General features: G+C 40.6%; 1 protein-coding gene across 3 annotated transcripts in view; it reads left to right on the forward strand.

Moving 5' to 3' along the window:
- Positions 1–24,328, forward strand: part of Bach2 (BACH transcriptional regulator 2) — a 362,229-nt gene that overhangs the window by 286,296 nt on the left and 51,605 nt on the right. For 2 of the 3 annotated variants that reach the window (XM_090338427.1, XM_090338425.1), the window contains one exon: positions 3,171–3,425. In XM_090338427.1, the coding sequence (XP_090194553.1) occupies positions 3,183–3,425 (243 nt within the window). In that variant the 5' untranslated portion in view covers positions 3,171–3,182. Of the gene's footprint in view, positions 1–2,430; positions 3,426–24,328 lie in introns of those variants that run through there. The other variant, XM_090338428.1, reaches the window with a different exon arrangement.

Below are 24,328 nucleotides of genomic sequence, written 5' to 3' on the forward strand. Positions count from 1 at the left end.
TTTTGAACTCAGACAATGACAGATGCTGGCGTGGTTGTGGAGAAAAAGGAACCCTACTGCACTGCTGAGGGGATTGTAAACTAGTTCAGCCACTCTTGAAAGCAGTGTGGAGGTTTCTTGAAGAACTGAAAATTGGCCTGCCCTACGATCCCGCCATACCACTTCTAGGCATCTACCCTGAGCATCATAACCCAGGATATAAGGACATCTGCTCAGCTATGTTTATCTCTGTACTATTCACAATAGCCAGGCAATGGAAACAATCCAGATGCCCTACAGCAGATGAATGGATACAGAAAATGTAATATATATATATATATATATATATATATATATATATACACACACACACACACACACACACACACACACACACATAATGGAATTCTACATAGCCAACAGACAAGATAAACTAATGACATTTGCAGGGAAATGGATGAATCTTGAGCGAATTATGTTGAATAAGACAAGTCAAGACCAAAGGAACAAAAGGCACATGGTATCCTTAATGTGTGGCTATTAGATCCGAACAGTGCAAGAGCAAGGACTCAATATTTGCATACCCAATGATATGGACATAGTACGGGAAATATAAACACAAATACATAGACATAAAAACTTATGACTCTATACACATAATGTTTTATTACATTGATTAATATGTATCTATGATATACAAACCCTTAGCCTAATCTTGACTATGTTCTAGAAATTAAGAGCCTGTGATTATATATAGAGATTCCCTTCTTGAATACTTGTTTGTTAAACACGTCATTTGAAATATGATGTAAAAATCAATGTTAAAAATGGGGACCAAGACATGTGAAAGGGTATCAATGTATGGGAATTAATGCACCATCTATCTGGCAAATATCATGTAACCCTTCTATTAATTACAATAAAAAATATATGAATAAAAAATCAGTGTTAATAAATCTTTAATAAAAAATAAATAAATTTTAAAAAACTTAAGCATACATACAATCATCTCCAGCCAAAAGAATATATGAATACATATTCATATCAAGTCTTACACCAATATTTACTGCACCTTTATCTGTAATAGCCAAGCATTGCAAACAACCTAAATATCTACAGACAACCAGATTTTTTAAAGAATTTATTAACAGTGATTTTTACATCATATTTCAAATGACGTATTTAACAAACAAGTATTCTTTATATACAATCACTGGCACTTAGATTTTAGAACATAATTAAAATTAGAAGAGGGTTTGTATGTCCAACCAGATTTTTTTAATTGTATGTCACTATAATGGAACACAGATAAGTTATATAGGAGAAGACTTTTGATACATTCAGGGACATGAGTGAAGGGAAAAGTAATGATGCTAAGCAAAAGAATCCAACCTGGGAACTTGTCTCATGCCTATCATCCTAGTTGTTCAGAAGGCTAAAATCAAAGGATAGAGGTTCCAGTCCAGCCTTTACAGAAAGATCTGTGAGACTCTTATCTCCAATTAACCACCAAAAAAGTAGAGCTATGGCTCAAAGAGGTATAGCACCAACCTTGAGAGAAAAAGCTAAGGGGCAACACCAGGTTCTGTGTTTAAGCCATAGTACTGGGGTACTGGGGGGTGGGGGCAGGCAGAAAGAGAGAAGAGAGAGAGAGTGAGAGAGTGTGTTAAGGAGTGTTAAGGCTTATTACTGAAGAAAGAGCTTAGTACTGAAATTACTATTACTGGTAAACATTACTGGAAAACCTATATTATATAAATTAATTATAAATAGTACATCTTCAAATACCTCAAAGGATGAATTTTAGTCAAGAAGCCTTTTGTTAATCTTTACTCAGCTGGGCACTGGTGACTCACACCTGTAATGCTAGCTACTCGGAAGAGACTGAGATCTGAGGATCATGGTTTGAAGCCAAAAGCCAGTGAAACTCTTATCTCCAATAAACTTCCAAAAAGCTGAAAGTGAAGTTGTGGCTCAAGTGGTAGAGCACTAGAGGACCAACATACAAAAACTAAAAAGTAACATTTACTTAAAATGCATGTTTTATCATTATTGATACCTATCAAGTCTGCTGAGATGGTAACAATACAATCCCTCACCTGAGATGAGTGACAGTCTGGTTTTGCGTTGTTTTGAGGTGGCTAGATATAACACCCATGGTGTCATTCACTTGTGAAATCATACATTATGATTACTTACTCTACTTGGTATCTTAGATATCTTTCAATTTAGGAGCTTCTGTGTTCTGCATCAAAACAGCATTTCAAAAACTTCAAAAGCCATTCCTGTCCTCTAATCAGAAATCTCAGTGAGTGCTTGAATCTTGCTGTTCATATGTGAATGTTCCGTTTCAGCTTCCTAAAAACTACGAAGTTTTAACGTACAGTTGTGTTGCACCTATATATGAGAGCAACACAAGGGAAACTCAGCAAAAGCTAATGATCAGTGGGGTGGGAGGGAAGAGAAATAGACGGTGGGCAGTGGGGGAGTGAAGGTATAGCTGGGACGAAATAAAGGAGATTGAATACTATCAAAATAGACTATTTGCAACTATGAAAACAAAACAAGGAAATCTGTTGGAAATGCTATTTCTAGAGGGAAGGGTGCTGGGAATGTGTTGAGGGGGGATGACATGGTTTGAAATATAGTGTTAATGTATATGGAGATGTAATAATGGAATCCCTACCCCTACCCCTCATATAACTGATGGAAGCCAAAAAAATTAATAAAAAAAGTACAGATATGTTTGAAATGTCTGCATTCCGTTAAGATCCAGCTTGGGGGTCCAGAGCATGGCCTAGTGGTAGAGTGCTTGCCTGGAATGCATGAAACCCCAGGTTTGATTCCTCGGTACCACATACACAGATAAAGCCAGAAGTGGTACTGAGGCTCAAATGGTAGAGTGCTAGCCTTGAGAAAGCCTAAGGACAGTGTCCAGGCCCTTAGTTCAAGCCCCAAGACTGGCAAAATTAAAAAAAAAAAAAGATCTGGCTTGGTTACCATGGGGTAAAAGAATGCTACAAATGCAAGAGATACAAGTCAGCCATAGAATTTGAACTACAGATATATTTTCTGACCTCATGCAGATTTGTGAGATCCGGGAACCATGACACTCTCCTGCTCCACCACTCCCCTCACCTTTCTCTCCCTCTGATAGTGGTTGTGACTCAGTCTCTCTGTGTGTCTTTTAGGGTGTGAACGGCATGTCTGTGGATGAGAAGCCTGACTCCCCCATGTACGTGTATGAGTCCACAGTCCACTGCACCAACATCCTTCTGGGCCTCAATGACCAACGGAAAAAGGACATTCTCTGTGACGTGACTTTGATCGTGGAGAGGACAGAGTTCCGAGCCCACCGGGCTGTGCTGGCCGCGTGCAGTGAATACTTCTGGCAGGCACTGGTTGGACAGACAAGAAATGACTTGGTGGTCAGCTTGCCGGAAGAGGTACGGTGACTTGACCTGGTGCTGTGGTTGGGAGGGGGGTCTTGTTTTAAGGAAACCGGCTGCATCTGAGGTAAAGGGTATATTCAGTGCCACATCCATGTCCACGTCACCCATACTTCGGTTTGTGGCCTAGCAGGTTTCTATTTGATATATTTGAAGTTTCAGAAGGATGAAGATGAACAGAGCATGTTTCTTTAGGGGAACTGAACCGCTGGGGCTCAGTCACTCATAGTTTCTAGTTCACTTCCACTTCCGGACTTGAGTTGTGGGGTACAGTCCTACATGTGGGATCTGAATCAGTGAATCAGTGCTATGATTTCACTCTTTCAGATGGTGTGAGGATGGCCATGTTTCCCTTGAGAATAAAAGAATGAAAACATTCTCATTACCTTCCTCACTTGGGGAAAAAAAAATAAAGCATCAATAATAATTTGCCCTTACTCTAGTGAGATTCTAAGAAGTGTAAACTTACTTTCCTCACACTGATGAAAATACCTTACTCAGGTTTCTTAATTACTTCAGTAAATCCAGTCATTTTGCTACTGTGGAGACTTGAGTAGCTAGACATACTCTGTTCAGAGATGATGTTCAACTGCATGGTTTGAGCTACAGAAAGTAGTGATGGATCAGGTGCTGGTGGTTCACACCTGTAATCCTGGCTACTCAGGAGGCTGAGCTCTGAAGATCACAGTTCAAAGCCAGCCAGGGCATAAAGGTCTGTGAGATTCTTATCTCTAATTAATCACCAGAAAACTGGAAGTGATACTGTGGCTCAAGGAGTAGAGTGCTAGCCTTGAGCTGAAGAGCTCAGGGACAGTGACCAGGCCCAGAGTTCAAGTCCCATGACCAACGAAAAAAAAAAAAGTAGGGCTGGAAGTTTAGCCTACTGGTAGAGTGCTTGCCTAGCATGCACAAAGACCTGGTTTCAATTCCTCAGTACCACATATAAGAAAAAATCCAGAAGTGGTGCTGTGGCTCAATGGTGCTAGCCTTGAGAAAGCCCAAGAACAGTGCTCAGGCTCTGAGTTCAAGCCCCAGGACTGGCAAAATAAATAAATAAATAATGGGTTTACAATGGAAAAATCTTTAAATTGGTCATCCTTTGGACTGTGTATACAATTGGTTTTGGGGTATCCTGGCTTCTCTTCCTGTCAAGATATAAAGGGCATACTGCGCATGCTTGCCTTTGTGTTCAAGGCAGAGTTATTCCGTGTCCTCCAGCACAGTGCACAAGTAAAAATCTAGGGCCACCAGCAGCAGTTGTACAAGCTGTGCACTTCACAATGTTTGCAAATAGGTCCCACAGTTGTGTACTGTTTTCCATTGAGCAGTTCTTTACAATAGAAGAGAAAAATTAAAGACTCCAGCCCTTGAATATAAGATACTCATGATTATAACCAAAGATACTTTTGAAGGCCTAGAAAATAATGCTAATGAGTAAAACAGACTATATATAAGATGATAAGAAGTACTGAGGTGAGCACTTGCCCCACCAAAAAGCACCTGAATCCAAGATGAAATGCAAATAGTGGGGATGGCTATAATTATACTTATGATCTCAGCACTCAGGAAACAGAGGTAAGAGGATCACAAGTTCAGCACTAGACTGGGTTATATGGTGAGTTTACAGGCAGAAAGATTGAACAATGCTCAGTAACTTGCCTGGCATGGGCAATGCCCTGGATTTGAGCCCCAGCACTGAAAACAAACAAAAAAAGCAAACAAGGTACACGAGATGGAGAGAGTCGCCAGATTTTAGTCTCTTAGTAAGCAGTGTCTACAGTTCCTGTAAGGAGCAGATGATGAAAGGCAGGTTGCATCACCACTCTGTATTTCCACATTAGTATTATTTTTATATACATGCCATAAAACACTCCATCAACACCCCTTATACCGCTAGTGAGTCAACAGCTAGAGAGACTCTAGAAGGAAAGGGACACATCAGTTGAAGGTGACACACCCATGACTGAGGTAAGTCATGCAGCCTGGCTTGCCAGGTAACCGGAAGGCTAAAGAATGTCAGCTGAGGTGTGACTGGGTCCTGAGCTCCATTTTCACATTTGCATTAAGATGGGAGATGTACTTAACCATTTCATAAGTTACCACAAGTACTAGGGAACTAAGGACACTAAATGTTTTCAGCACACAGGCTGTTACATAGCAGATATTTGCTGCACAGCCTTTCTTCTCTTCATGGGAGCAACTCCAGAATTCTCTAGAAATATTTGGAACACTTCCAATTATGCAACATACTCTTGACAAAGAATGTGACCTTTACAGTTTATTATCTGTTGCATGTTTGAAAACCATTTTGGGTATTATACTAATTTGCCAAAGAAATAGGTGATATCAATATATACACAAATAAACAACTCATATTTTATATAATTACCCTTTCTTTTTTTCATTTTTATTTTTTATTTTTTTTATTGTAATTAGTAAAAGGGTTACATGATATTTGCCAGATAGAAGGTGCATTAATTCACATACATTGATACCCTTTCACATGTCTTGGTACCCGTTTCCCTCCCCCCCCCCACACCCCCCACCCGTCTTGGTTTTCCCCCCTTCCCTATCAAATTTCAAATATCCAAATACAAATAAGTTCAATATATCAGATAACAAAGTGAGATACTATACCAATATGAGCTAACCAAGGGACAGCAAAGGAGATGAGAGACAACATAGTACATTAAGGACAACAATCATTCATTAAATGGCTTTTGTTTCACTATCCTGGAGGTCCTTTCAATTAGCTTCACATTATACCCTTTCTTTAGTGCATCTGCTGGCCCCATTCTTGGATGGATCTTGTGCCTTACTTTTGTCTCTCCCTATTCAGCACTGGAATCTTGGCCTAGTCAGTCTTTCTGAGCCTCAGCTCTTACCTGTAAGAGCCTGAAAATTCTAGCATCCTTGAATCTGTTTCTCTCTCTTTCTCCCTTTCTCTGCAATTTGAGGCAAGAAAGAGAGAGGAAGGAAAGAAGGAAGGAATGGATGAAGAGAGGGGGGAAGGGAGAGAGAGGGAGGGAGAGGGAAAGGGAGAGAGAGAGAGAAGCACTGAGCCAGAAGGACTGAGAAGCAAAGACATGTGTTGAGTCTTAACCACAGAGTGCAGTGTGGAACAGCCATGCTGCAGCACTGCCAAGCACAGATGCCAATAAGATTATGGAGTCTTCTTGTCTGGAAGTTTTTATGGAAGCTATGAAAGCTGTTAATGTCTTTGGGATGGTTTGGGTCCAGTCTTTCAAGAAAGCAATCCGACAGGCGCAATTATCTTCGGAAGGTCCTGGCAGTATGCAATGCTACAGCAAGTTTATAATGTGGCAGCACAGGATACCGGTAGCACTCTGAGCCTGAGTGCAAGGGTAGGGGAGAGGAGAAAGCTGCAAGGGACCCAGAGTGGGGAGGGAGAGGGGGGCATCCCTGGGAAGCAGTATGACCACAGGAAGAAGGGCAAAGCAATCATCCTACCCAAAGCACAGAGCAGGCCACTCTCCTCCCCACCATGCCAACTGACAAACCTCAATGGGAGATATCATGCTGCCTGAAAAAGAATAAGAGCAGACTTTAAGAATTAAAGAGCATTAGCCATGAGTGGGAAAGCCTGGACCTTGAGCCAGCTGCATGTGAGATGTCAAGCAAACCAATCAACTTCTTTAGACCTACGTATTGATTCAGCAAACATATATCAAAGTCTTGTTATATACCTTGCACTCTCCTACATGCTGTGTGAACTCTGCTTGTATAACAACTGGGGAGGATGAAAGAGGAAAAATTATTATTTGCCACTGAGGAAGTTTAAAATAAAAGACTAGGGAATATTACTGTACCGGCGATGGGATTTTTATATAGGTCATCAAGGAAGTTTGTGTGCAGGAGTGACTTTTGAAAAAACACCTGAAGGAGAGGAGGGGCTAGCTGTGCTGACAGCTGGGGGAAGAATGGACAGAGCAATACCAATAAAAGGATCTGAGGCTGGACAGACATGGTATGTCTAACACACAATAGCAGAAATGAGCAAAGATAGAATGGGACAAGACATGTCAGATTGGTGACTGTGCACTTGGACAGTTCACTTGAATTGAACTGGAAAGCCATTAGAGGATTCCACAGAAGATTATGCTGATGGCCATGTGAAAATAGATTGAACGAGGACACTGAAAGAGCAGGAAGACTCCTGAAGTGACCAAGACAATAAACAAGACACATGATATCATCTTGACCAAAGGATGTCAAATGTTATTGTCAGAATCTGGTGGTATTTTGATAGTAGAGCTTATGGGGTTTTTTCTTTCTTACAAATTGGATGTAAGATAGGAAAGAAAAAGAAGAGACAGATAATCCTAAGGGTTGGGCCTTGAACTAATGGAAGAACCAAGTTGTGATTAGTTAAAACTGTCAAAACCTGAGAGGAGTTAGGTATGTGAGGACCAAAGGTAGAAATGGAGCTGGAAGTTCTATTTCATATATTTTAAGATTGAGGTGCCCATTCACATCTAAGTATAGATACCTAATACTCAGTTGGGCATAGGTGGCTGGAATTCATGGGCAAAGTCTAGATTTAAGAACTGTAAATCTGGCAAATATCATGTAACCCTTCTATTAATTACAATAAAAAATATATGAAAAAAAAAGAATTGTAAAACCTCACAAAAGGACCTGAGACTCTTATCTCCAGTTAACCTCTAGAAAACCAGAAGTAGGGCTTGGCTCAAGGGTAGGGTGGTAGCCTTGAGCTGAATTGCTCAGGAATAACGCCCAGGCCAAGTTCAAGTCCCATAACCCACAAAAAAAAAAAAAAAAGAATTTTAAAACCAAGTGGTAGAGTGCTCGCCTAGCAGGCAAAAAGCCCTGTGTTTGATTCCTCGGTACTACATACGCAGAAAAAGCCAGAAGTGGTGTTCAAGTGCTAGCCTTGAGAAAGCTCAAAGTCAGTGCCCAGGCCTTGAGTTCAAGCCCCAAGACTGGCAAAAGAAAGAGAAGAAGAGGGGGGGATAGAAAATCAGAAGGATATTGAAAGCTTCTGTGGTTTTATTAACCATTTTTGATGGAGCATTAGAAGCAAAATGCAATTCAATTTTGTTCTAGAGAGAATGAAAAAAAGAGAAAAGCTAATGTAGGCTTTATTTATTTATTTATTGGCTTGGAGAATACTTCTCTATCTCTGTTTTCTTTAGGCTTTATTGTTTGTAGGCTTTATTTTTAAGTTCTTTCAACTTAAAAGGAGCAGTGACATGAACTGCTCCAAGAAGCTAGAAAGACATTGTGTCAAAAGATATTTCATTTGTTTTTACATTTTATGTAGGAAGAAATTCCAACATGGTTGTACCCTAGAGCAAGGATTACCAGTATTCACCCAGACCTAGTTTTCTTTTCTTTCTTGCATGCAGGAGAAAACTAAATTTACAATCAGGCTGGCTATGCCATGTAATCAATGACAAGTGGTTAACTACTATATCATTTCTGGACTGGGGTTGTTAAAAGTAGGTCTGAATTCATACTGTTTACCATCCTTGTAGCTGGTATCCAAGAAATCCAAGATGGTGCAGAAGCCCAAATCTTGGAGTCGCCTATGGAAGAGAGCCAGGAAAGTGAACCATTTGATTCAACTCACATTCTGAGATGAATGAGAAATAAAGCTCTATGTTAAATCAGTAAGCCTTGACATTTACCTGGGTGTATAATACATATCTGTAGTCCCAGCTACTTAGCAAACTGAGGTAAGAAGATGGCTAAAGTCAATGAGTTCAAGTTTAGCCTGAGTAAATACTAACATCCTATCTCAAGAAAAAAAAAGATATGTTCTTTGCCTCTGCAGTAGAGCATAACCTATTGTGACTAATATGAAGCCTATAGAAAGGCTTCATAATAGGGACAAACACTCTTCCAGGAGTTTGGCCTAGTGGTAGAGTGCTTGCCTAGCCTGCATGAATACCCCGGTTCAATTCCTAGGTACTACATACACAGAAAAAATGCCAGAAGTGAAACTGTGGCTCAAGTGATAGAACATTAGCCTTAAGAAAAACCCAAGGACAGTGCCCAGCCCCTGAGTTCAAGCCCTAGGACTGGCAAATGAGAGAGAGAGAGAGAGAGAGAGAGAGAGAGAGAGAGGGGGTGGGGGGGGGGGAGGAGGGGGGTGAGGGAGGGGGGGGAGGAGGGAGGAGGGAGGGAGGGAGGGAGGGAGGGAGGGAAGAGGGAGAGAGAAACACTGACCATATAAGAGACAGGAGTCAGTTGCTAATTATTTTTGTTCCTGAGGACACAAGAGTACAGGCACTCCTAGACAAAGGCCAGACTCAACTTATCCGGAAACAGCCTTATCTGAAAAATGGTATAACTGGGCTGGATGACCTCTGAGGTTCAAACCTATGCCACTGGTTTATGGTTCTTGAACTTTTCTAGAAGAGAGCAAAACCCTGTTTCCAGATGCTGTGACTCACACCTGTAACTTGAAACTTGAGGATCTCAGTTCAAAGCCAGCCTAGGCACTAAAGTCCATGAAACTCTAATCTCCAATTAACCACCAGAAAGCCAGAAGTGGCGCTGTGGCTCAAGGGGAAAGGAAGTAGCCTTGAGAGACAATGCCCAGGCCCAGAGTTCAAGTCCCACAACCAAAAAGAAAAAAAAAAAAAAACCTGCTATCCAGGAAGAGAGAAGTAAGATTTGGATTGAAAGCCAAGGAAAGACCAGGGAAGTGGGAGGCAAACTGTTTTGAAGGGAAAGAACTGTAGGTAGGACCCTGGAAGAGACACCAGTGTAATTCAGTAATGTGTTTTTGTCACTACTCCCTAAATCCTCAGAAAATATCTGATAGGTGTCCCCAGGAGATGGAAGTGGACCTGTAGGATCTCTGGGGGGCTATTCTGTATCCCAGAACCAGCAGATTGTAGTAGATGCAGCGAGATCATGCCTATTAAACCAATACTGGAGGTTTTAGAGTTTTTGACAGAATCTCTTCACATGGCCTCCATTCAATGTGAGAGCGTAAGGAGTCGTGATGCTAAGGCCCCTGCATGACTTACAGAGCTGCCATTTGGATGAATGAAATACTTCTTGGAAGGATGGTGCTACTGAAATAGTAGTTGTTGTTATTCCCATAAAAGGAAAGAATAGTCTACTCTGATGAAATGACTCTTGCCTCAGAACCTTCATTAAAAGCTGTGGTGCAATTTTCCAAGTTGCATTAGTAAGACTTGGCAGGAGATTAAAAAAAGAAAAAAAGAAGAAGAAAAATACATTCTTCCAGGTAACTACTTGCTGGCAAGTAAAAAGTTTTCAAGTCCTAGAATCGTGCTGATCATTCTGAAATGCCTTGAGGCAGAACTTATTTATAGTAATGGAAACGTGACTTCCAGTGCTGAGATCTGGGACTCAGTCTCTGAAGGGGTTGAAATAAAGCAAGCCCTGAAAAGGGAGCTTATACATTTGTGAACGTATCTCTGGAGGCCATGGGCTGATGCCCACGGAAGAAAATATCGTGTGAAAATAGCCACCAAAAGAGCTAATTTTAAATCTGAGACACATAAGCTGTTTTCAAACCTCTTGCATTTTTTTAAGTCCTAAGGCCAGTATGTCCTATTTAAAGACTCTTATGCAGAAATGTATTCCTCTTTTAGTGTGGTAGTAGGAGTTGAGTAGACAAAAACCTAAGATATATCTTAAAATTATTTGTAAGAGACCTGATTTCAAAGCCAGTTTTAATTTTTTTCATTATAAATCAACATTATGAAATGGATTTATAACAAAACCTTTAACTATAAAGATACTGAGATATGAGGGTCTCAATTCAAAACCATCCCAAGCAGGAAAGTCTCTGAGACTTTTTCATCCCTAATTCACCAGCACAAAGCAAGAGTGGAACTGTGATTCAAGTGACAGAGTGCTAGTCTTGAGCAGGAAAGCCAAAGAATAGCACCTAGACCCTGAGCTCAAGCCCCAGTAACAATGCACACACACACACACACACACACACCACACACACACACGAAGGTAAAATTATTTGCAGCATATCTGGAGCTAGAATTCGGAGACTGGCCACATTCCCTGAGCTTTTGTTCTCGACTAGCACTCTACCACTTGACACATAGCTCCACTTCTGGCTTTTTTGGTAGCTAATTGTAGAGAAGACACTCAAGGACTTTCCTGTCCAGGCTAGCTTTTGAACCTCAAACCTCAGATCTCAGCCTCCTGAGTCGCTAGGATTACAGGTGTGAGCCTCTGGCGCCCTGCATATTTTAAAGCTCTTTTCTCCATTTGAACCAAATATCCCTTACATTTCTTTCTTTCTCCTTTTATGGAGACTCGGTTATTTCAATTAAGATTAATAATAGCTTTAAGACAAAGTTCAGAGCTATAAAGTTCCTCACTTGATCAGTAATCATAACTATTATTTTGTCATATTTAATCATAGGACCTGGGCCTTTAACCAGGTACTTAATGAAACTTTCAATTCATGATAAGAACTTAAATGGCACTTGAGGGTTTTTTTTTTAAGTATTTCACTTCCCATCCAGATTACCCACTCAAAATCCTCCCGAATAGAGAGGTATGATAACAAGACAGAATGACTCTCAGCCACCGGCCATAGAGACCATGCCAACATCACCTGGCTGTAAGCCATTGTCCAATTAGTATGGCTTCATGGTTGCAGGATAATCTCAGTTGAGTCAATCATTGAGTCATTCGTAGTGTAGTTTACTTGAGCCAGTACTTCTTGGAGAATAGGTTTCTTGTTCAGTGTTATTACCTGTCTTGTCCTGCCAATAAAAGTGCAGACTTTGTAGGCTAAAAGCCAAACAGAAGAGCAACATTGATTTCTCTTCCTGAAAACTGAGATTGCAATTTTTTACGTAAGTTATATTTTGGTTTGTACACCAAAATACTCAGAATTGAAAAGCCAGGTTTTTGTTTTGTCTTTTCTTTGGCAGTTTTCATAATTGGCACGAAGTTCAGGATATCAATCAAGTTACCTAATAATCTTAATGGATTCACATTCCATTCAAAATTTGGAATGTCACCAAACTGCTTCAGGTTTCAACTCCATTGTGAAGGTGTTCACAGCATTTCTGGTGGGCGTGCAGTTATAAAAGCAGCCTTTTTGAAAGAGCTCCTTCTTATGGTGCGAACACCTGGAATTGTAGTTGGACAAGCTGTAAGCCAGGAAATCGATTCAGGAATTTTTTAATAAAATGTTTCATACCCAAGAGTTAGAGTGATGCATGGTTGTAAGAAAAAAAACTGTTCTGTTCTTAGAAACACAAGGAAAGTAGAATCCTGTGCACTAATCAGTGAATATTTATGGTATTTATTTTGGTTCTTACTCAAATCACAAAGTCAGATAAAGGACTGGTTTGTTTGCATTTTAAGAATCTGAGCAGTTAAATAACAATACTTTTACCGGGTGCCACCTGTGGCTCATACTTGTAATCCTAGGAGGCTGAGATCTGTGGCTCAACTGGTAGAGCACTAGCCTTGAGCTCAATGAGGCTCAAGGATAGCACACAGGCCCTGAGTTCAAGCCCTCAACCAACATAATAGCAATAATAGCTCTTTTAATTTCCTGTAACCTTGGAAGTATGCTTTTTCCATTAATTTAATGCACATCATAATACGCACACATTCCTGAATGTGTGCTGAGTCTTCTCAACTGATACTGGCCTGCCCCCCAGGCGAGATAATAATTCAGGAGCTTACTATCTGAGATGCACCACCATGTACAGCCTAGTGAAGGCTGTGTGTGAAAAAGTGAATACATTCAGCACTCTGGGTGGGATACAGCTTGCCCTCCAACATGAACACACTTTTTGACTGACTGGTAGCAAAGAGAAATACTGGCAGTTGTTCCCAACCAAGCCAAAAAGTTGGCGCAGGGATGAAAAAAATGCTGGGATATAGCCAATAAAAGAAAAATTCCTGAGTTTGAAAGAAAACCAAAGGAAGGTCACAAGTAGAGACCTCCAACTTGTTCAAGTAACAACTGTATCAATTTATCTTCCTTTTTAAATTTTTTATTGTAATGTATAGAGGGGTTACAGTTACATTCGCCAGATAGTAGGTACATTACTTCTCACACATTGATACCCCTTCTTATGTTTCTTCCCTATTTACCTTCCCCACCCTCTCCCAATCATCTTGTTTTCCCTCTTCCCTTTTTTTGTTTTTCATGTTACTTTTAGTAGTTGAACAAGAATACAATTCCACAAGTCAAGTTATGAGTACAGTGCATCTTGATCAGTGTAATCCCTTCCATTGTTCTCCATTTTCCCTTATCTGATCCACAGCCATCTTTTTTTAATATAGGATAGTATTAAATGTCATTGCTATTCATATTTACAGTTTATTTCTAAGCTACCATTTTTGGTCTATTGATTTGTTTGATTTTTTTCCCAGTTATTGGGGCTTGCACTCAATGCCAGGACACTGTCCCTTAACTTTTTCATTCAAGGTTAACACTCTTATCACTTGAGCCACAACTCCACTTTCAGCTTTGTAATTAATTGGAAATAAGAGTTTCATGGGCTTTTCTGCCTAGGCTGGCCCCAAATCTCCATCCTCAGATCTCAGCTTCCTGAGTAGATAGGATTACAAGCACGAACTACCAATGCCTAGCTGATCTCTTTAATTTTTTAAATACTTTATTTGCAGTCCCATTCCAACAGATGTCATTAGCAACTAGAGTAGGCTCTGTGTGCCATAGCCACAGCTGTGTGTTAACCTTAATGTTGAGTAGCGCAAATTGGAATGAAATGATTCATGTGTATCACTTCAAAGATCAGTCTAGGTACCTGGAGATTTGGTGTCAGTGATGCCGCGCTTTCCTATGAACTAAATGACACTGGGTTCAGTTCTCAGTACTTCAGAGAGGGGGGAAAAGAAAGAGAAAGAGGTGAAAAGAAAAGAAGGAAGGAAAGAAAGAACCCTGTGAGCACATGCTTTACTAGCACAAGGCTCTGATCTTCAGCTGAAAAAATAAAAATAACAAATCCAACCAGAATGATCATTCTAATACTTCATTTTTTATTAGTTACTAAAAGAGAAGAGCAAAGAAACTAGGGAATCTACTGAAAGGCCAGAAAAATGGTTGACAGAACCCTTGAGCGTCTTGCTGTGTGGAGCTGAGCACTCTGCGACCATGAGAGAGATTCTCATGTTTGTGCTGTCATTATTCTTCCCCACTGAAGTCCTAGATCATGAAGTGGAAAAGAGGTTAGGCCTCTTATAAATGTCAAGTGGAACTGTCATAGCTCAGCAACTAAATTATTCCCTATAATAAAAAAAGGTAGAATGATTTTTTAAAGCATGCAACAAGATTGAGAATAAGTACTTCTAGGTTTGGAGGAATCTTTAGGACAACAAGGAAGGATAATTAGAGCATAATTTTTGTGACTCTGGAGTTTCCTAATTGGGTTAAATCCACTAGATTTATAAGACATTCAAAAATGCAATTGTTATTTCAAAGTTCCATATAACAAACTTTCTTCATGCCTCCTATTTGAGATGTGATCAAGATCTTCCTATTCATTCACAAAATAAATAATATTCTACCTGTGAATGAGGTATTCTATCATTCATCAGTGAATGAGGTATTTTGACTACACTAGAAAAGAACTTTATACATGATGCTAGACACTGAAAAGTTACAAAAATATAAAAGTACCTTCAGAGGAGTATGCTTATGATTTATCAGGACAAGATTAAGTACAGGAGATTAAGAAAAGATTACATGGATGCTGGTGGCTCACACCTGTAATCCTAATTATTCAGGAAGCTAAGATCTGAGGATCATCAAGTTTGATGGGTAGGAAAATCTCTTATATCAAATTAACCACCACAAAAAGGTAGTAGAGCCCTGGCTCAAGTAGAAAAGCACCAGCCTTGAACCAAAAAAAAAACTCAGGGATAATACCCAAGCTCTGAATTCAAGTCCCAGGACTAGCACAAGAAAGACCAAAAACAAGATTAAGAGAATGAGAAGAGTAGATCACACTTCATAGGTCAATCTTTAGGGGATTAAGTTAGAATTTAAAACAAGACCACCTCCTTCTATGTCACAGAATCAAGACCATAGAAATTACAGGTGAATAATTGAAGAGTGTTTATTGTATATATCGTGCTCTATTGGCACTTTATGTGGCACATATGCAAATGAGGTGAGAACCTGCCCTGGTCTGGTTAGTTACATGAGGCCTTAACTACAAAAGAATGAAATTTAAATGAAAGAACTTAGGCTTGATCAGGTAAGCAATAGGAATTTACTCACAAACATTGTGAGCCATGAAGTGACATATGGAACATGATTTAGGAAATACAATTACAGCAATGGAATGTATCATAGAATGACAGACACTGCAGAGAGACAGCACAATCCAGAGATGCCTAGAAATCGCTGTGGAAACATGTGGCAAGGAAAGACATCATCAGAACTGGATGTGTATCTCTAGTGCTCTTTATGTATGTAAGATTCTGGGAGCACAGAGCTGAGATGCATTTATGAAAAAAATAAGGTTATGAGTGAAACCACTAGATAATGTTTATCTCAAGAGAAATGGAAAACAGAGCTGCGTTTAATCTCTAGCCCTTTTCCTCTGTTACCAATACCTCTATTATGAGTGGTATATATTCTGAATTACTGGAGTTAAGTTTTATCTTCATTTCATTTGTGGAAATGGTTTATACCCCAATGGTTTACCAGACTTCAGATATATATAAAAATAATTCCTAAGTTACTCTTTAAGACATATGCTTCCCCAGGGGGTCTTGTAAGCATTAAGTCTTACTGAACCTAGCTGGGTACAAGAACCTACAAGGAGCTGGTAACTTTCTCAAGGTCAAAGCCTTTGTTAAAGTTACTTGTAACCCAGTACTACATATTTTGTTAATGCTTTGAAACAGATTCCAGCAAAAATGATCAACTGGCTTAAGATACCAAAGCAACAAACACAGACACAAAATAACTCCTCACACTTTTGTGTGGTAGTGGTATTTTGTGCTATGGAACGTTTTCAATCCCAGGAGAAACAAGGTATTTAGAGGTGAACAGTCATACTGTCTATAACTCACTTACAAATGGTTCAGAGGAAATAGGTACGTGGAGGCGGGGTGTGTGAATGTATAAGAAATTATTCACAGAGAAAAGAAAGTACACCAGTGTGGCAAATTTAGTGACTTGTTTGATTGATCTCCAAACATGCCAGATCATCATGGTTCATTGATGGAGTTGGGTCTATGTGGTTATGTATGGTTTTGCTGTGTGTGTGTGTGTGTGTGTGTGTGTGTGTGTGTGTGTGTGTGTGTGTGTGTGTGTGTGTGTGTATTGTGGCCTACCTATTTATGAGGCTGAGGTAGGAGGATCACTAGAACCTAGGCATTTGAGCCAGCCTGGGTAAGGAGAAAGAGAAGAAAAAGACTGCCAGCTCTGTGCTAAGCCTTAAGTCAAGGATTGGAATTCTTATGGGCCTGCATTTAGTGTGCAGGCAAATAACCAAACAAGATAATGTAAATTACTGTAAGTGCTAAAAGCAAAATAAAGCAATGTGATATGAAAGACAGTAATAGGCCAAGGAAGACTTCCCTAAGGAGAAACCTTCGATACTTCCTGTTTGTTTATAGAATTTTTCCTCCTTTTGGGGAGGGGGGTGTTGTGGTTTCAGATAGGGTCTCATTATCTACCTAGACTGTTCTTGAACACTCTTCTCCCATTTCTTCCTTCCATGTGCTGAGATTACAAGCATGAACCACTACACCTGACTTGACAAGAGTCGTTTAAGTGGAGATCTGAATGACTAAAGGAACCATTCATTCCATCACTGGCCAGATTTGCATTGAGCTCCTCTAGGCACTGCAGAAATAACATCAAACAAAATAGATTCTCTTCTTTCATGGTGTCTATGATCAGCGAGAAGTAACAGTCATCAGAAGTGTGGGTGACAAGGCTACTGGGAAAAAGAACACATGTGGGAGAGCAGTGAGGCCAGAGCTGAATGTGACATAGCAGTGAGGAAAGGGTCACTGCAAAGGTGATCTAGAAACAAAGGGCTTAGAGCTGGGATGTTGGATGGAGACTGATTTTAAAAGCCAGGTAGGCCATTTTGATGCCTCTGACTTTACTCAGGGAAACGTTCATGTGTTAGAGGGTTCTAAATAAAATAACATAATCCAAACTACCTTTTGAACTGATATCTGTGGAAGCTGAGTTGAGTCTAGGCTACAGTGAGGCAGGGCAGAAGTGGAGATGGCAGTTAAGTAGCTCCTGGAGAATTTGTATAAGTGTGGTAAAAGTGAAGGGATGCACAGGTTGGATTCTGACTCTCATTTGCAACAGAAATTGCCAGGATTTCCCACTTAACTGGCTGGAAGTGGGATGCGAGATTGGGGAAATGAATCCAAGATGACTGTGTGTTTAGGGCTGTAAGACGGAAAGCTGGGATTTGCCATTGATTGAGATAGGAAAGATTGCCCAGAAAACAGGGTGACAGAGGAACAAGCAGCTGGGCAGGTACATGGCAAGATGAGGAGGTGATCTGTACAGCCAACAAAGAAGTAGGGCAGAGAAAATACACAAAAGCTTCACTGAGAATTTCACAGCAGAATAATTAGGTGTGCCTTGTGAAGTCTTCTAGGAAGGCTTTGTTGTTTGTTTGTTTTTGTAATTTACAGATGAAAGTATTATTAAGTGTGTCAGCTGAGGTGAAATTGTTAACCCAGCTGTACTGACTTATGCCCAAAATCAGTTCCTTCTCCCTGGGGCTGCTGTAGGAGGTCTGCCTTGTTCTAGAGCTAGATGGAAGTTTCAGGGGAAAAGGGGAATTGTCACTATTCCCAGTGACATGTGAGGTGGTGTTGGTAGGAGTGGCTCTGAAGGTTCAGCCAGAGTGTTACAGTGGGTTCCCAGACATTTTTTGCCAATGACCTCGTTGACAAATCACTACATTTCACAGACTGCCTTTCATTTTGAAGCCAAATGTCTCTTCATTCTTTGCCCCTTCCCCACGCATAAGTCTGTGAGGGACACACATTCTAAGCATATTTCGTTCCTCAAGAGCAGGCTCTGCCTGTTTTGAGACTATTCCTTCACATTCCATTGCTTCTTCTGCTCTCCCTCCCAGATTCCTACAGTCTGCTTTTCAAATAATGCCAACTTATTTATCCAGATTTTTTTCCTCCCCCAAAGAAATGCCAATGGCCTTTCATGAGAATTTTTTACGAATTGTGGGCTTAGAAGAGTGTATTTATGATAGGGACTTGGAAAACCTGAGCTCTCAATAGATTCCTATTGACAGAAATGAGGGGTCTTGAACCCACTCTACATGGAGAACCTTCTCTCTGCATGTCCTGCTAATAACAGCTCAAAAGAGCATCCCTGAGGACTTCCATTCTGGCCATTGCCTAGACAGGAAGAAGTTAGATTTGTCCCCTCCATCTAGTTCTTCCCAACTGAGTTTATTTTAAAAGCCCTACTGGTGAGATAGATCAATCACAAAAGGATAAAATATTTTGTAATTCCACTTACATGAAATATGTAAAGTAGTCAACTGTGTAGAAACTGAAACTAGGAAATGGTGGTTACCAGAGTTGTACCAGGGCAGAGCTGTGGGGGATGAGAAACTATTATTTATTAGGTATCGTTTCAGATTTCCAGGGTGAAAAGGTTCTGGAAATCCACTTCATAATGATATGAATACACTTAGCATTATTGAAATAACTGTACATGTTTTAGGGTCAAATTAAATATTTTTGAAAGCTGGAAGTGGTGGTAACATGCCCATAATCCCAGCATTGAGGAGGTTGAGTCAGAAAGTTTAAGGCCAGTATAGTCTACACAAATCACAATACTCATTTTTTGCCAGTCCTGGGGCTTGACTTTAGGGCCTGAGTACTGTCCTTGGGCTTTCTCAAGCCAAGACTTCTACCACTTGAACCACAGCACCATTTCTGGCATTTTCTATGTGTATGGTACTAAGGAATCGAACCCAGTTCTATGTACATGCTAGGCAAGTACTCTACCACTAGACTAAACTCCTGGCCCAAAATACTCATTCTTAAAAAAGAAAAAAAAAGATTTCTGAGCTTAGAGATATGGCTCAAGTGATAGAATGCCTGCTTAACAAGCCTAGGGTCCTGAATTCAAACCCCTAGTACTGCTCCCCCAAAAAACATTTGAAAAGATCATAATTGTGTGTCATGCCAGGGCTTCTTGCTTGCTTCATCTTGTAGAACTAATGGGCCAGCCTCTGCACCCAGGCTGGCTACCTGGAATCATAGACCAGTGTCAAGAGAAGGTCCTCTTCTGCCCACTGCACAGTTTGAAGCCTGGGCCCAACTGCTCACCTCCAATTTATGTCTAGAGTTTAAATTAGAATCAATATGTTGAATGCATCTGGCACAGAAAACAGATGGATAAGCAGGAGCTAGATCGGGAACATCCAGAAACCAACAGGTCATTGCTTTTGCTTTACCTCTAGTTGTTCAGTGAGAGCTGTATTCTGGCCTAACCTTCTCAGTCTTGGTAAATTGCAGACACTGATTGAATATCCACCATGAGGGCAAGGAGTTTGGCCTAGTGGTAGAGTGCTTGCCTAGCATACATGAAGACCTGAGTTCTATTTCTTGGTACCACATACACAGAAGAAGCTGGAACTGGTGCTGTGGCTCAAGTGGTAGAGCTCTAGCCTTGAGAAAGCTCAAGGAGAGTGCTCAGACCCTGAGTTCAAGCTTAGGACTGTCAAAAAAGAAAACAAACAACTGAATATCTACCATGAATAAATTATAGTACTTACTACTATATTTATTTATTTATTTATTTATTTATTTATTTATTTATTTATTTATTTATTTATTTGCTAGTTCTAGGCCTTGAACTTGGGGCCTGGCACTGTCCTTGGGCTTCTTCTTCAAGTCTAGCGCTTTGCCACTTGAGCCATAGCACCACTTCCAGCTTTTCTATGTATGTGATTCCAAGGAATCAAACCTGGATCTTGGTGCGAGCTACGCAAGCACTCTATCACTAGGCCAAACTCCCAACCCACTACTGTATTTTAGAATGTCTTCTTTACTCTCATCTTCCTTTTCCATTGCCTTCCAGCTTCTATCCTTCCTACTTGTAATCAGTGGTTTCTTTTCCACTCATTAGCAAAGATTTAAAGAGTATCTGATTCCATTTTAAAACTTGTCCAAGATATTATTAAGGAGGAAAGGCTTTGGGCTGTTTTCTCCTGACATTTTAGGATGTATAGAATGAAAGGGTGTGTACAACATTTATGATATGTCTTAATGGCTCTGTCATTATGTCAAGCTCAAGAAAAAGACAAGATAAAACATGCTGCTTCCATTCAAACAAAATGTGGCTGACTACACCCGCTCACCTGTCAGGTCTAAATACAAAGGATTTGTTCAGAGAAGGAAACTAAAGCCTAGAAACAATGCCTATATAAATGTCTTGAAAAATCAGGCTGTGCACTTGTTATACTTTCAAGTTTTTGCAATTATACAGTTCAATTTTTGTTGAAAGCTCCCCTTTGAAAACTTCCATGGTGAAAACCATCATTGATCTTTTATTTTACTTTTTATTACTTGCGTTACATTCTCTACCGGATCCCTGTGCACTCTGAAAAATATTGGTTATTTCAGCAGACTGGTTGGACTAAGCTAGCATTCCAAAGGAAAGCAGTTTGAAGGACGTGTCATTCATGAACTGAGGAGACTTGAGGATGTTCAAAAGAGATCTGTTGATTTTGCCAACTCACAGGCTCATATATTTTGCCAATAATGTCCAGAGTAGATGAAAATGTTGTCAGTTTTGTCCTTCTTGCTGTCACTTTTTGTGTAATGTCTGAGGAATATTAGGAACCATAATTTCTCTCTACATACACGGGTATAAAGTGAGGAGCATCAAAGATTTAAAATGGGTTGTGGATTCAGTGAACATCAGGATTCCTCTTAACATGTAGTATCAGAACTAAATACAAATCTCAGTGTGATCCGAATAGTTAAAAGTAGAGTGACTGGGCCGGGAGTTTGCCCTAGAGGTAGAGTGCTTGCCTAGCATGCATGAAGACCCGGGTTCGATTCCTTGGTACCACGTACATAGAAAAAAAAAAGCCGTAAATGGTGGTGAAGCTCAAGTGGTAGAGCTCTAGCCTTGAGAAAGTTCAAGGATACTGCTCAGGCCCTGAGCTCAAGCCCAGGACTGGAAAAAAAAAGTAGTGATTGCATGACTTACTGTCTCTGCATTGCATATCTATTAATGTAGCCTAGGACTGTGTTAAGTTTCCTAGCAATTGTCATTGTACTGACCCACCACCTTCTTAAGCCAGGAGTTTCCTACCCTGTCCTTACACATTTGAGTTTTATAATCCTAGTACAGGACATTTGTTTTTGTTAAATTACATCCTTTTATTTTTTTTTGTTACCTGTGGTTTGAACTCATGGCTTCATGCTAGCTGAACCATGTCTCTAGTCTGTTTTGCGGGGGGGGGGGGGTCTAGTTAGTTTGGAGCAAGCAATGCCATCCTATCTGGATATTCACTTAGACCACAATTTGCCTGTTTTTGTTTCTCATTGTAGCTAGGATGACAAGAACATGCCACTATGCCCGGATTCTTTTGGTTAAATAGAATATTTATGCATTTCCCCAATTAATATCAGCCTGGGATCATCACTTAGGATCTTGATTCTCCTGAACAACTCACCAGTGACTGTGAGCATACTTTCTAGGTCAAAGAAGTTAAGCAAAGACAGAGCATTCAAAAAAGGAAGCCCAGATATTTCTCCCCAGGTTGAAGTTGACTCAGCTCATCAACCAAGTACCAATCACCTCATTTTTCCCCATATTTTTCAGTGTGTGACCCAGAGATACCAGCTTCCTTGCTAAAAAAAAATTCCTAGGATGCTATTTCTACTGCATTTCTCTGAACAGTAATCTCATCAAACCCAGAAATGCAGTTACTTTGGCATGACTTATTCCTAATGAATCATCTGCCACTTTCCTGTCTGGTTCTGAGTGGGTTATATGCTTTTTTTTGCCAAGTCTAGAAGGATCAAGTATACAATTTGGATGGAACTATTGTTCAGAAACTTGGTTTGACTCATTAAGAGCATCAAAACATCCGAGCGTGGGTGCGAATGCTTAAAAGTGCTGCATATTGAGTGACAGGGTAAAGACTCCTCCTTCTGTGTATCAATATAAAACTGAAAAGAAAGTCAGAAAGACAGATCATTCAATTCTTGAGGGAGTATCTGACTAAGATTTTTAAAGATACAGAAACAAAAGCAGGATCTTAGGAAAGAAAATCAAAAACTTCTGTGTTTCCAAAGCTGTGGAAACAAGCTGAATAAAATCTCCTTAGGAGGTAACCCTATTTAGGCAGGACTAAGGACCCAGTGCTGGGCCCCAGAAGAACTATAACTACACCATGGAATTCCTCCACCAGGGAAAGGGTTAATAAATCCCCGGAAGAAACCAGATTTAAAACCAAAAGAGCCCGGCATAGGTGGTGTAATTGCTCTAATCCTACCTACACAGGAGGCTGAAATTTGAGGATCACAGTTCAAAGCCAGCCCCAGTTGAAAAGCCCTTAAGGCTCTTATCTCCAGTTAACCAGCAAAAATCTGAAAGGGGAGATGTGTGGCTCAAATGGTAGAGCACCAACCATGAGGGAGAAAATTGAAGGACAGGCCCAAAGCACTGAGTTCAAGTACCAATACTGACACAAAAGTGGAGGTTGGGAGAACCTACTAAGAAGAGCCATTGTCACAAAGTTCCCTCAGCCTAACAGTGTCTCCACTCCAGGCAGGATATTGTGGGGTAGCATCCATCCTTTTGTCTCCAACATCCATCCCCCCCTAGCTTTGTTTGGCACATGTTCCTGTTTCTGTCTTTCTCCAAGATGTTTTCTGAGAAACAGTACCCTTCTCTCCCCCAGCTCTCATCCCTCCAGCCCCTTCACTGTTTTCAAACAGCTGTACTTCAGTTCCTCCACTCCTTCTTCCAGCATCAGACATGACTGAATCCTGAAAAATACTGCTGTGGAGTTATTTTTGGCTCCCTTCCTTCTAGCCCTAGTGTCTGCCTACTCATTGACAACCATTAACAGCTGTTAGAAGGGGCTTTCAACTGCCTGGCTTCTTGCTGGTTTTCTAAGAGCTCAGCTTCACAGTTGAGGGAAGAGAAAAATAACAGGAGAGTTCATAAGATCCTTTTTTTTTATTGTGGGGAGTCCGATTTTTCTCCTCTTTTTGCAAGAAAACTAAGCCTCTGCCAAAGACTGCAGAGACATTGCGAGCTGGGTCTCTTTGGAGACAAATCCAGATGATGTCATGCGTTGGCCCCAGAGGCAGGCCTATGTCATTCTTCGGGATAAAATCAGGAGAGCTAGATGTCTACACATTGTTGCTGTGAGACTTCATCCCACCCTCACTCAGCCACCACCTCATGGCATCTGGAGCTCTGAACTAGACAAAGGGGAGAGAAGGCCTGTCACCACAGAGGCTGGAAGCGGCTGCCAGGCCCCTTTGAGAAAATCCACAAATCCAGACCCCACCATCACCCTCTTCAGTAAATGAAGCTCATGGGTGGCCTTGTCAATTGTTTACTTCCCTACAAAGCATTGAGAGTGAGTGCCAGATCTCACACCTATAATTGCAGCTACTCAAAAGTAGACATCAGGAAAATCAGTGTGCAAAGACTGCTGGGCAAGAAGAGTTTACAAGATCCTATCCACAGTCCATGAAAATGCTGGGCAAACAAGGCACTGGTGTCTCGTTCCTTCCAAAATACCTACTCAAGAAGCTGAGATCTAAGGAGCATGGTTCAAGGCCAGTCTGGGCAGAAAAGTCAGAGAGACTCTTATCTCCAATTGTCCAGCAGAAAGCTGGGAGTGGAGCTGTAACTCAGAGATCTATTC

The sequence above is a fragment of the Megascapheus bottae genome, chromosome 8, assembly GCF_031878675.1.
Source record: "Megascapheus bottae isolate mThoBot1 chromosome 8, mThoBot2.hap1, whole genome shotgun sequence".
NCBI lineage: Eukaryota > Metazoa > Chordata > Mammalia > Rodentia > Geomyidae > Megascapheus > Megascapheus bottae.